Genomic DNA, 14,720 nt, shown 5'->3' with positions numbered 1-14,720 from the left:
CACAGATAATGTTGATAGGATCAGAGGAGTTCATGTGAAGGCCGGCTTCTCTGTTGGGGGTTCTAGCAGAGGGGCTGCCCACTGACTTTGGGCTGTACACTGGGGATGGCTGAGGTGTTCCGGGACTCCCTGTTTGGGTCTGCAGGCGTCACCTGCCGCGACAGATGCTTCATCGTTATTGAAGTGTAGGGTGGGGGGTTTGTTGGGTTGTGTTGGGATATGTTGTTGTTGTTGCTCTCATATCGCTCTACATTGCTACACTGCTAGATCACTGGGCACGCACCACGCGCCTATCTCTGCAACTTCCCTCTTCTTTGATGTAGCCCAAGGCGGGTTCACCTGAGTAGGCCCTGGTCTCCCCGAAACCCTTAGGGTAGTAAGCTGGAATGTTAGAGGTGCCCTAGATAAGGTTAAATGGAGGGCAATTCTTCAGTACGCCAAGAGGGCCCACGTCGATATCCTCATGCTACAGGAAACACATCTTATGGGCGCGAAAGCACTTTGTTTACAGCAATATGGGTTTACCCAGGAGTTTCATGCTGGGTTTACAAGGGGGGCACAGGGAGGTAGCGATATTGGTTCATCGCCGTGTCCTTTATACACACACTAAGACATGGGTAGATACTCAGGGGAGATATTTGTTTCTATGGGGCACAATCAGGGAAGAGCTGGTGGTGTTTGGATATGTCTATGCCCCCCTGAGTATTGGTTGAGCAGCTTATGGCCATAGTGGCGGATATGCCGGATGGCCTGGCCGTGGTTGGAGGGGATTGGAATGATGTTCTAGATGTTGCCCTGGCTCGCTGGAGACCCGGGAAAGGAGCATTGGTCTGCCAGAATACGAAACTCTCCGCTTTGGTGTCGGGGATGGATTAGGTAGATCCCTGGCTTCGGATGCATTTCCAGGCCCAGGGCTACACCTATCTTTGTGGGTTCAATGACTAAACCACTACTTCCTAAATAACAAATTCCTAAACCATGAATGCTGAACCACGAACAAAGCTAAACCACTACATTTTTAACAACGGCGTCCTGAACCACGAAAAATATACAATTAGCAAATTTCCCGATTATAACACTCAGTTCTTTAAAAAACACATTTTAAACATCAAGCAAAGTAAAGAATACATTGGGAATGCCTTGAAGCTATATCACAACATATATTCTCTTTTTTCACCATTTCGAAAGATTACTTGTTTCGGTACTGACTAAAAAATGGGCAAATAATGAATGCCGTATGGCACGGTCTATGCTATTAGTATGCCATAGAATGGCGTCTCGCAAACGTGGGTGGACAACATCTCTCTGGGCCAGCAGGACTCCTGACTTCGCCGCTAGTCTCCCCCCGCCGCCGCAAGCCTCTCTACACCTAGGCGCGGCCGCTGTGAAGGGGGGACTACCAGTCCCAGGTGCCCCAGCGGCAGGAAGCCACTCCTGCCCTTTCCGCTCCTGGAGGCGCTTGAAATTGCATGAGAGCCCTGGTAGAGCGGGCGTCTCGCAAACGTGGGCGGACAACATCCCTCTGGGCCAGCAGGACTCCTGACTTCAACGCTAGTCTCCCCCCGCCTCCGCAAGCCTCTCTACACCTAGGCGCGGCTGCTGTGAGGGGGGGACTACCAGTCCCAGGTGCCCCAGCAGCAGGAAGCCGCTCCTGCCCGTTCCGCGCCTGGAGGCGCTTGAAATTGCACGAGAGCCCTCGCATTGAGGGACGCGCGCGGGCGTCGCCGGGCTAAGCCCGGGCAAAGGGCGGGCCATCTGTGGCCATCAGGGGCCAGAAGAGGCCGGGCTACCCCCCTTTCGACGTGAACATCAAGTATGTGTAAGCGGAAACTGCACACTTCTTTGGAGCAGGGGGGGGATAAAGCAAAAGCAAAAGTCCCAAGGAAGTCTTCCTCAATAATTTCCTATTTGACTTCAGTGGTGGGAGTGCTAACATCCGAAATTGAGACTGTGGAAAGAGAACTTGGTTTGGACGCTAATATTGCCCAAATATTAGGTACCTCAGCTCTGGTGACCCCTAGTGGAATCCCCATCCCCTTGGAACCTCGTGTGATTGTTAATAACCAATCTGGTATAGAGAAAATAGACTCTGTTGGTTCCAAGGGAACAGTCCAATGTCCTATAAACGAAGACCTTGGAGGCTCCCCTACCCTGGTGAAAAACAACAAAAGCCAATCTAAAAGGCAATGCACTGCCTCAAAGAAAGCCCAGAAAAAACGAACAGACGGGAAAACGAACTAAAAAACTCCACAGAGACTGGGGATCCAACTTCAAAGCATATTTCAGAATCTAATGTACGGGACATGATAGAGGAACTATTTATACCCCGTTTTGAGCAGGCTCTATCTATTATAGCCAAGGACATCATTGATACCTTCAATACCTGTGTTGCCAATCTTCTGGATAAATGCGAACAGATTAATACAGTCTTAAATATACATAAATGTGACTCAGGGTTGGCTATGCCGATTGGGCCTCCTCCATGCCCCCTTAAGTCTGCTACGGGGAAACCGGGGTCACAAGGTGTAGGATATGGAGAACAATGTCCTTTACAGGTAGAAAAGATCAGTCAGAGACATAGGTCGTCTACAGGATCCAGTGGGAACAAAGGGGCTGTGGTTCCTCAACTAAGTCAAATAAAAAAGCAGAGATGGAGAGAAAGGAAAATTCTGTTAGGGAGCAGGGGTTTGGCTGGATCCCACATCATGGGGGAAAAACTGTTATGCAACCCAGTATTAACCTGCCTCCAGAGGCAGCACCTCTGGTGGCAGTATTAGTAAGGGTGCCCCCGTTAGTGGAGGGAGCTATTGAATCTACTGACGCTCTTTTAGCCACAACTAAAAAATGGTGCAATCAAAACTGTTCCGGCGGCATGGAAATTTCTGCAAATATTATAATGGCAAGACGGGTGGGCTGGCTAGGAAGTACCCAGAAAACAATTAAAGGTGATTGTGTTATTGTAAACTTCAACAACTCCCATGATGCCTCTCGGCTGTTGTGGGATGCCTCAGATTTCCAGAGAGAGGAAGGGAAACCCATGGCTTTGCCCCTGGGCTATTTCTATCCACCTGCAAGAGGGTTTGAAGTACATCCTAGTTTCGGCCCTGGGTTGGACAAATCCTGAAGAACGATAGACTATCCAACCCACAAAAGCACAGGTAGGGATTGTAGCCATGATAAGGTTAGAATGGAATCGGGCCCTACCCCTAGCTGTTTGCGCTCTCAGGTACCCCCGAGAGACGACTCCCTCATATTAACTAACAGGTTCTCACCTTTAACTCAATTAAATGAGGTTGATTGAATAACCCCCACACAGGAGATAACTCTACCTCCTTTTTCCGAATATGATTCTATCCCTGTGGGAGTAAAATACTTTTGAGTGATGAGCTAGAATATTGCAGGTCTACGCTCGAAAAGAGACGATCAAAACTGGCTTAAGTCAGTAGCAACCTTCGAGGTAGTCGCCCTCCAAGAGACCTGGAATAAGGAAAATGATTTCTGGGTGGACGGCTTTAAATCCTATTTCCAGCCAGCAGGTCCTACCCCTGCAGGGAGAGCCAAGGGGGGTTGTTGACCCTCGTCTCAGTAACACTGAAGGGTGTGTTAAAAATATTAGACGATGCATCCCCAAATTGCCTAATACTGGAAATCACTAACGCGAATAGTTACAAAACACTGTTAATTAATTTTTATAATTCCGAGGAGAGTGAGTACTGTAACGAACATCTCCGCTATGTGTCAAGGTTTTTAGAAATGTATAAATCTCAGCAGACCACTTTTGTTTATATTCAATACATAAACTCAAATGTGCACCACACACTTTTTTAACTACAATACTAATATTCACAGACGTGGATTTATCTTAGTTGTGATTTTCTTTTTTTGGCACAAGCGTCTCAAGAGGTTCCTTAAATAATGATGCTGTGATGCCACATATATTTTATGATGTGTGCAAAAGTAGTCCAAAGAAAGTAGTCTTCAAAACTTTTTTAACTACAATACTAATATTCACAGACGTGGATTTATCTTAGTTGTGATTTTCTTTATTCCAAAATGGTGTACAATCAAAATATGGGTTTTCGCAGCCGGCGCGTTTCGTCCTCTTGGGACTTCTTCGGGGCGAATTCTTTTGAACAAGGATAGTCGTCTAACTGGGTAGATATTTTCTCTTTTTGGCACAAGCGTCTCAAGAGGTTCCTTAAATAATGATGCTGTGATGCCACATATATTTTATGATGTGTGCAAAAGTAGTCCAAAGAAAGTAGTCTTCAAATCTTTTACAAGATGTTTATAATCAGTCCTCTATGATTGCTATACAATCTAAAATTCAGAGGAGGATGGTCAGAGGAACGGTTATATCAGCAAGGGTGACTCTTAATAAAGTCCCATGCTCCCTACACGATCCTTCTTCATTTCGCACCGCGTGAAAACGGCTTCCTTCCCGGATTAAGGCACTTTTGTTTATATTATTTACATGGGGGATTTTAACATTCATTTGTGTAATATAAGCATGGGCGGAAAATCCGTTTCGCTCGCGGATTTTGCGGATTTTCGGTAAATTCGCAATCCGCGAGATTCGCGAATCTCCCGCAAAATCTGCAAATCCGCGAGCAGCGGATTTTGCTCGCACTGTTCGCGTGAGTTCGCGGCTTCCCAGTACAACTTCGCGCCCCGCGAATAAGTGCAAAATTGCAGAAATACGATCTTAGCAAAACTGAAACTACTTACCAGGTTCAAAAGTTCAGGCTCATCATTAGTAGCCATTTCCTGTAGTGCTTCCTGAAGGGCCCCTCCAGAGTTCAGTTGCCAGTTGCAACTATTATGTGACCCTGCTCTGAACCTCAGAATAGTTACACATATGCCACAAAGGTCCTGAATTACAGCTAAGACAGCAGGAGCCAGGCTGGAAGTTCAAATCCATTAATCAGCCCCTAATTCATTATTGTCAGTTGGGGCAGGGCAGGTGTTGTAACTAATTTTGCAACAATGAAAGCACTTAGCAAGTGCAAAAGATCACTAATCAGGAAGCACTAAGGAAGCAGGTGCCAGCTAAAAAAATATTCTGTGACACATTAATCAGCCCCAAATTAATTCAGGTCACTTGAGGCAGGGAAGGTGTGCTTGCGTTGCCACAATAATGTACACTGACTGGACAACCAGAGGGTGCTGTGATGAAACAGAGGGTGGCATGGGTGGGCCAGAGGGTGGCATGAGTAGTCAGAGAGTGGCAGTGGTGACAGAGAGTGGCAATGATGAAGAAGAGTGTCCCAAACAGGCTGGACACGTAGAAACAACAAGTTCGCGAAACTTGCGACCCGACAGGTAAGTTCGCAATTTGCGACATTGTACAAAACCCTCGCGAACTGGCAGAAACCCGGGCAAACACACAAAAAAAAAAATCCGCAAATTTGCGAGAATTCGCGGATTTTGCGGATTGCGAGTAACGAGACTTTTGAACCATTTGTAGCCCCTATCAGTAGTGCCACCCCTCCCAGAATAGTGTATGACGAGGAGGAGGTGGAGCTTGCAATAATCGAATCGGCAAGCAATAAGGCCCCAGGCCCAGACGGAGTCCCTATGGACCTTTATAAGAGTAATTCTAAACTATGGTCAAAAATTTTAACAAATGTTTTTAATTCCTCAGTCACTCTGGGATTTCCTGTCTCCTGGGCTCACTCCATTATTATACCTGTATTCAAGAAAGGGCAGAGAGGGGATCCAAGATGTTACAGGCCCATTTCAATAATTGACTCCTCTGTCAAAATTTTGGGCAAGGTTATATTGGTAAAGATCTCGGAGTGGGTGAATGACAATTATATTTTAACTGACTTCCAATATGGCTTTAGGCCTGGAAGAAGCACGATAGATCAGTGCCAACATTTGTATCTGTTAATTAACAAATATACAGTGGCATCCAGGGGGTCTTTGTATTTAGCCTTCATGGACTTATCAACAGCGTTTGATCTGGTAAACAGATCAAAGCTGTAGAGGCTTTTACTTGAGATAGGGATTGACCCTAGTCTGGTCCACTTTTTAGCAGATTTACACCGAGACCTATTAGCTTCGGTTAGGTTGTCTCAAGTTGGATCCTGTTCGAGGCATTTCAAATCTGGTAGAGGTGTTCACCAATGATGTATATTGGCCCCTCTACTTTTTACTTTATATATTAATGCCATAGTCAAATCCCTGAATCATGCAACTGTTGACGTTCCGCGTATAGGGTACAGTACCATCCCGGTTCTCCTATACGCTGATGATGCGGTCCTACTTGATCGCACTCCAATAGGTCTACAGAGACTATTGAATGCCTTTGGAGAGTTTATGGACTCTATGGACCTGGTAGTTAATAGTGGGAAATCTCATACCATGTCCATGGGGTTACGAAAAAACAAAGTAAGGACTTTCCATTGCAAGGGGGTGGAAGTCACAAGGGTGAAGGCTTTTACGTACTTAGGGGTCCTGTTCGAGGATCAATGCTCATGAGTTCCCCAGCTTCTAGCGAAAAGAACTGTACTGGGAAGATCAACCTCTGCAGTCTTAAGTTTTGCACAGCGGCTAGGGGAAGGCCATGTGAAGTGATCCTTTCCATTTACAAAGCAAAATGTTTGGCTGCAGCACTGTATGGTGATATAAACAAGTGGACATAATACAAAAGGTGGAAATTAAATTCCTCCGTTCGCTACTTTCGATTCCTCAATCATCACCCACATTTTCTATCCACCAGGAACTAGGATTGGGGTACATGTGTGATCAAATAGGTATGGCCCCTCTTGTCAACTGCTTAAAACATGGCTTAACCCGGAATTGAGTTTAAATCTACAGATTATAAAAGATTGTCTTAAATTACAAAAGGGGAATGAAATACAGTTGCTCTCTTATATAAAAACCATGGGCCTCATTAGGATGGCGGTGAATCTGCATCCTCCGGGCCGGCGGAAGCCACTGCCGGCCCGGAGGATGCGGATTAACCGCCGCGGCCACAGAAAACACCCACCGCCAGATTAAGATGGCGATGGGATTGCGGTGGGACCAGCGGGGGAGGGCAGGACCGTATCCGCTGATCCGCGGGTTTTGGAGGGCTATTTGGTGGCGGTGTCTGCAAGACACCGTCAGCCAAATTAGGAAGCATGTGTTAACATGCTTTTCCGCTGCGGTTTTTCTGCCGTGGAAAAGCATGTGGGCCTTTGCTTCTGGGGGCCCTTGCGAGCCCCCAGGGTGAAGGGGGGGTGGGGGTGCACATGGGGGGTTCTTATGGTACCCCCCTGCATTTCCATGCACAAAGCGGCAGGTACCGTGCAGTGCCTGCCGCTTTGTGCATGCAAATGTAATGCATGCATTTTTAACATTGCGGCGGGTGCTGCTTGAAGAAGCACCCGCCGCAATGTTAAGGATACAGTATGTGACTGCCAGGGTGGCGGTCACATCCTAATTGGCAATCAAGGGACTGCCGCTGCCCTTGCGGACGGTCCCTCCACCTCGGGGGTGGCGGACGGATGCAGGTCCATCCGCCATCCTAATGAGGCCCCATGTTTGCAAAACTTGGGCGTGTAGATATCTTTGAAAATCCTGAAGGTATTGTGAAAGGGGACATCAATTGGGTCAAGGAGCATTTCCTGTGCCAAGGGTCCCAGGACCGGGAGGGAGAGGAATTAAAAAAACCTCTTGTAAGGGCCCACTTTTTATTGGTCACTTCACCCTCTATCGAGCCCTATTTAAAGTTGGTAACTAGGCCATACCATTGCTGGTTGCTAACAAAATTCCGTTTGAATTTGATTAATTTTTTTCTGGTATCTTATGAAGGTTGGTGTAACCCTGAGGACAGTGCACCCTGTAATTGTGACAAAATGTCAATAAAAGATACAATGCATTTTACGTTTTTTTGTGACTACTACTGTGAAATCAGATATAAATTTATTATTCCTCTAATAAAGGGGAAGGGGTTTCTACAGGCCAAACCCGCTTTACTGTATTTACAATTGCTGGATAATCCTTGGAATATTTTTAATATTGCAAGTTATTTTGTAGCAGCTGGTAGGCAGAAAAAACGTAGTCGCATAAATATGATTTTATGATATACCCCCGTTATTTTTAAATTGGCATTTAATGGATTTCAAAATTCTGTAATTTTAATACCTGTAATACTCAAATTGTATTTATGAACTGTTTGATGTAATTTGATTGTGTAACTTTTATGATTATAATTAATCGATTAAAGTGGTTTTGACTTGACTTGACTTGAATGGCATGTAGTCTGATTGTGTGCACCTTCACTCGTGTTACACAAAAAACAATGTTTGCTAAATAAGCAGTTTTGATTTTTACACAAGTTACAATATTTTGTGATTACTATTCATCTCCCAAATGTCGCCATGTGCATTAAATAACAATATCGCAGTCCTGCATGTGTGCCCTGAGGATGCAATAAAACTTCAGAAGTGAAATAAGGACAAAGCCAAAATAAACAATAATTAAATAAAAAAAGGTTAATTATATAGATCCCTTTAAAAAAGGTATTTAAATTCTCTGAAACAACAATAAATATATCAAATTAAGTCCCCACCCATTACCCCTTAATTCCCTACATTCCGCCTCTATATGTAAATATTTTTTAAGAAAACCGATTTCTATAACCATATTACAATATTAATAAATAAATTCCCCAAAAACAATATAATGATGTCAATACATTTAAATTGTCTACCTGAAAGCCTTCAGCTTCTACCTCATTGTCTAGGAATGACAGTGAATAAATGCTCTTTAAACTCATATTCGTGAATCTTCCCTTCTCCGCACTTTTTTCCCTTCATGAACTCCCTCCCCTTCCTTGCTGATAAAGTGGGGCGTCTCCGTCACCTAATCCTCCTGCCAGAAACAAGACACCGGAACTTTGAAGCTGTTCGCCTTTTCATGGTGTGATCCCCTTCCGCCTCGCTCCAAACCTGGAAATAGAAGATCTACGAACTTGCCAGTATGGTATATGCTTGGGGGGGAGAGGAGAGGCGATGCCACTGCATTCAGCAACCAGGTTATGAACTTGTCGGCATGAACACACAAAAGCCACATGCAGCAAATCAAACATGGTAAGTGGTAAGTTTATTTCGTTGTTCATGTAGTCGGTGTTCATGTAAGCCGTAATTCAATCGAGTCATTGTTCAGAAAAGGTCGTTGTAAAAAATGTGTGGTTTAGTACCGTCGTGATTAAAGATTCGTGATTAAGGCTTTTTCCCACCTTTCTGCTGTACACAATTCCTTTTCTCGCCCTGATTATTTGTTTGTCCTGCGGGCATTGGTAGCTCGGGTTTTGGAGGAGGAGATCGCGCAAGAAATCATTGTCCACACCTTCTTTTAGGAGCAAGAAAGGCCACTTTTATTTTAGGACAGGTGCATCATAAATTTCATAAACACATTCATTATTTATTTATTTACATAATTCAACTCTACAGTGAGCCTACGAAACCTAAATCCCAAAACCCCGAACAAACTCCTGCCTACTACCCCTAGCCTACCCAACGCTACCCTTCAGGATGGCCAACCCGCTCCAGGCTGCCCACCCCCACTAACAAAAACCTGCCTCCAAAAGAACAAAGGCACCCATCCTAACAGTGGCAAACCTACATAAACTAAACAGCGCCTAGAGCACCGCAAAAATAAAAAACCCATAAATAAATAAAAGAAAAAAGAAAAAGAGGGAGGGTGGGTGGGACAAAACAACCTCCCTTCTCGCCTCCCGCCACGCAGTTCCTAACCGCCCGCCTGACTTCCCCTTTTAACCCCTCTGCTAATCAGCCCCACCTGGTAATGATCCTCGCGCGAACCTGCCCAGGAAGAGACCGGCTCGCGCCTGGCTCTCCCTGGGTCCCCCCTCGCGCAAGAAATCATTGTCCACACCTTCTTTTAGGAGCAAGAAAGGCCACTTTTATTTTAGGACAGGTGCATCATAAATTTCATAAACACATTCATTATTTATTTATTTACATAATTCAACTCTACAGTGAGCCTACGAAACCTAAATCCCAAAACCCCGAACAAACTCCTGCCTACTACCCCTAGCCTACCCAACGCTACCCTTCAGGATGGCCAACCCGCTCCAGGCTGCCCACCCCCACTAACAAAAACCCGCCACCCAGGAAAACCTTTAGCGTTTTCCTGCCCCACCTAAAGGAAAGGAAGGAGCACACCACAACTGTACCTGAAGAACCTTGCTAATCAAGTCCCTGAGTTCAAGGAGGTAAAAAGAGAGGCCCAAAGCTGAGAGATGCACACCGTCCTCACAAAATAAATGATGTTCAGAGACTTTTAAATGATAATGGTCCAAACTGTAGATACCCCAATGTTGACAAAAAAGGCGCATTGTCCTGTTCACTTTCCTTCTAGCCTTTTCCAGGGCAGAATGGTTCCTCGCCCCACGCCATTGCAAACGAGGCACAAACTCAGTCCATATAAGCATGGTGCTCACCCATGTGGTTCTGATGATTTCCAGGTCCTGCTTCATTAATTTTAACAAGGTCAACCCAGAGAGAGAAACCAAGTCATTCTCTCCCAAGTGTAGCACCAGGAGATCCGGAGGGTCCCCCAAACACTGTGAAACCAAAGCAGCCAAGGCGGGAAAAAGCCCACCCCAGCGCATTCCCCCTGTTCCATGCCAGGAGACTTCGTGTGTCATACTGTTCAGACCAAGTGATCTCCCACAGAGCTGACTGGCAGCGGCTAAAGCTGCTCTTTTAACAAAAGAGTGCCCCAGTATCCACACCCTTCGTTTGCATCCGGCGACTGATGGCCAGGGACCTAGGAGAGAAAGAAATGTTAGACAAGCCAAAATGCACTATTTCCTCACATACTTTTCACAGCACTTGGAACGCCAACGACCAATGCGTCGGATCTGGGACCAGTCCCACCCCAACCGAGCGGCCTCCGTCGCCGCACCAATTCGGAAAGAATGAGTACCAAATTGAACAGGATCCTTCCCCAAGCGCAACAAAACCTTGCGTAATACAGCCAACAATTGAGATGCAACTATGGGACTACCATCCGCATGACAAAATATGGACCCCTGGAGAAAATGCGGAGAGGACACAAACACTTCCCATTCCCCAACCGGGCAACATGCAGAGACACCACTCCTACCAAGGAACACCCACTTACCCCTCCCCATCTGGTCGGTTTTAGATGCCCGCAGCCACAGCCGCACTCTGTCACTTTCCAACACCACCTCATTGCTGGTCATACCTACCCTGCCCCGCAACCCCAGCAACTCTGATGCCCGAAATGCCCCAAAGAACAACCAAACAAAACACAAACAAAATTTGGCACACTCCAAAGCATCATAACAACACACCTCCAATTCCGGCAACAGCAACTGGAGCAACTCAAAAGTCACTGGCTGCCGGAGCTGCTGACCACCAGCCCGGAGCCTGGCCAAACCTTTCAACACTTTACGAACCAACACCCCCCCAACCGGATCCCTCCCCCACCAAAGCTGCCCATAAAAAGAAACCCCAGCCAATTTGCCAGAAATGGTAGTGGGCGATAAGCCTTTGTCCGCCAGATGTAAAACAAACTGCAAGACGCATTGTTCATCAGACCAACCCGCCCCAATCAGCCCCATCGAATCCTTACCAAACTGCAGAAACTCATTCCAGGCTTTCACATAACCCCGCCTGGTGGATTCAGCCACTGAATTTTCTACCAAGTGGTGAACTCTCAATCCCCCAGGTCCCATACGTACTGTGGGATCGCTGTTGGTTCCAGGTCCGCCCCAGGAGCTAACTTGCGGAACTCGGACCACTGAAAGTGAGACAAAGAATCAGCGATGCAATTAGAAGTACCAGGAACATGCCGTGCTTTAAAGACAATATTTAATTGCAGACACCGCAGCATGAATGCGCGCAGGAGCCGCAAAACCCGCAAATCACGAGCCTTTTGGTGATTGACAAGGTGCACGACTGCCAAATTGTCCACGTGAAACAAGACTGAGCGATTCTGAAACTCATCCCCCCATAGGTGCAGAGCAACCAGCAGCGGGAAGAGCTCCAGAAACGCTATGCTGCGACCCTGATCCTTCCAGTGCGCCGGCCAGCCGGCCGCGCACCATCGACCTTCCCAAAATATTCCGAAGCCGTGAGCCCCTGACGCATCAGTGAACAACTGTACTTGCCATACCATGTCCTCATCCGCAAAAAACAAGGACACGCCATTAAACTCTTGTAGGAAACGAAGCCAGACGGTCAAATCGGCACGCACAGCGGTGGTAATGCGCACCCTATGATGGGGAAGGCGTGCTCCGGACATGGACAAACCCAGACGTCTGCAGAATGTCCTGCCCGCCCGAACAACCCGGCAAGCAAAATTGAGGTAACCCAACAACTTCTGAACAGTTTTCAAAACAACTTTCCGCTCCCCCAACACCAGATGTATGAAAGCAGACATTTCCTTCACTTTAGCCACAGGCAATCTCGCCACCATAGACAGAGTATCAATTTCAATCCCCAAGAAAGTCAGGGACGTACAGGGACCCTCTGTCTTGTCCGGCGCCAATGGAACCCCCAATTCCTCCGCTAGAGCCTGAAAGATGTTCAAAGCCGACTGACACTGCCCAGATCGACCTTCCCCAATGAAAAGAAAATCATCAAGGTAATGACAGACCAATACGTGGCCACTAACAAAAGTGAATCGCCACTGCAGGAAGGTACTGAAAGTTTCAAAAAGGGAGCATGACACTGAACAGCCCATGGGCAACACCCTATCCACGTAGAAACTACCATCAAAATGCATTCCCAACAGACTGAAATCCCAAGGGTGAATGGGCAATAGCCGGAAAGCCGACTGAATGTCGCTCTTCGCCAGCAAAGCCCCAACACCATCCGTGCGCACGAGCCGTAAGGCATCGTCCACCGAAGCATAATTGACAGTTGAGTCAGCTGGATCAATAAAGTCATTAATTGATGAACCCTCGGGCCAGGACAGGTGATGGATAAGACGAAACTCCCCTTCCGCCTTCTTAGGCACCACACCCAGGGGTGATACAATCAAGTCAGGCAGAGGACAATTGACAAAAGGACCAGCAATCCTACCAGCCGCAAGCTCAGCATCCAGTTTCTTCCGCACAACATGGGGACTCTCCTTCGCAGACTTCAAATTGTCCGACCACCTGCCCACCCTGGGTCCCTGATACCCAATCCGGAACCCAATTTTGAAACCCCAAGACAAAATCTTAGCGGCCTCAAAATCTGGATAATCCACCAGCCAGAGGTCGAGAACCTCCTGCCTAATAGGAGTAGGGGCCCTTGTAAACAGACTGTTGTTGCTGCCCCCTACCCCCTGAACCTCTTCCCTGCTCACCCAATCGCTGGCCGGGAAAACACTGGGTGAGGGCATGCTTCCCTCCACACTGCGAACACTCGTGTTTGTACCTGCAAGCAGGTCTGTTACAGGAACCCCTGTTAAAATGCCAGCATGTGCCAGAGGCGGCTGATTGACCTCTGCCCCAAACCCCCGCCCCAGACTGAGCGGGGCGAGCTGAAAAGGGCCGATAATACACGGGCTGCCCGCTAGCTGTGTGGGTCGTAGCAGGTGGGTTTGCCGATGCCATCCATTGCAACCATAACTCGGAATCAACCTCACCCCACGAACGCTCAGGGAAAGCGCTCATGCGCGCCCTGAATTCGTCATCATAGGACAACCAAGCAAAGCCGCCAAAATAACTGTGAGCCTTGCGGATAACATCTGCATATTTAAACATGTCTATTGCTTTCTCAGGATGACGTTGACAATAAACGCTGGCATAAATAAGAAAGGCCGAAGTCCAGTTCTCTATGGACTTCGGAACACGAGGCCTCCGAGCCAATTCTAATTCCTCCTCCTTTGACCCTTCTTTTGCCTGAACATCCCTATGGAGAAGCCTAAAAACATCCACAAATGCCCCAGACCATATCAAATTCTTCGTTTTTTCAGATAAATGAGACCCCAAAGGCATTCCCACCCCAGAATAAGGCAACTTTTTCGGTAGGATACTATCCTCCGTGACACGTGTGGCATCCACCCCGCCCGCCCCCGCTGTAGAAACTTCATTTGCAACTTGCACATTAGAAACATTCGAAAGTACAGGCCGCTCAAGCCTCGGTGCCAGAGCGACTCGCTCAACCACAACCCCATCCCCCGTACCAATAGATCTTGTACTCTTAACAGGGAGACTCTCCCTAGGTTGCCACACAGACCACCACCCATCCTTACCTCTCGGTAACTGCTCCGACTGCTGTGCGACAGCCCCACGATCCCTCTGAGAAGGTCCAGACCACACTGCCCCTCGTACACCTGCATGGTCCGCTCGAGACTCCTGCAAAACACGAGAAACAGTGGGTTGCCCCAACCCACCCCCCTGGGCCCGTGCTGCCAAAAGCCCAACATCTTTGTCTCTCAATTCCCCTTCTTCCAACTCATCATCATGAAAACTCCCACAGAAAGCTTCATCAGAAAATGCAACTTGATCACTACCACTGGGCATAGCCCCATCACCAATACCCCCATCATAAAATTGCCAGTCGATGTTTTGAAAGCTATGTGCACTGAAAGCTGTAGAAGAGCCGTCCGCTCCAGACAGCCCCCCTGTAAGCCCACCACTGGAAACAGCCGTGTGGACAGTTCCCGGGCCCGTAGAAACAGCCAACAGCCGCCCAGCCGACGGCGCAGATTGAAAACTGCGGCCGCTCGAGCCAGACAAGGAA

General features: G+C 47.4%; 1 protein-coding gene across 1 annotated transcript; it reads right to left on the bottom strand.

Annotated features, from left to right (window-relative positions):
• Positions 1-10,036: 10,036 nt before the first annotated feature.
• On the bottom strand, positions 10,037-14,500 carry LOC147668158 (uncharacterized). Its single transcript, XM_086948737.1, has 2 exons — positions 14,230-14,500; positions 10,037-10,785 (listed from the first exon to the last, which is right to left on the bottom strand). The coding sequence occupies exons 1-2, from the start codon at positions 14,498-14,500 to the stop codon at positions 10,136-10,138; spliced, it is 921 nt and encodes a 306-aa protein (XP_086804863.1). The 3' UTR covers positions 10,037-10,135.
• Between the last annotated feature and the right edge of the window lie 220 nt (positions 14,501-14,720).

The sequence above is a fragment of the Lissotriton vulgaris genome, unplaced genomic scaffold (assembly GCF_964263255.1).
Source record: "Lissotriton vulgaris unplaced genomic scaffold, aLisVul1.2 SCAFFOLD_695, whole genome shotgun sequence".
NCBI classification, from domain to species: domain Eukaryota; kingdom Metazoa; phylum Chordata; class Amphibia; order Caudata; family Salamandridae; genus Lissotriton; species Lissotriton vulgaris.
The sequence above is the reverse complement of the archived record's forward strand: the minus strand, read 5'-3'. Positions and strand labels throughout refer to the sequence as shown.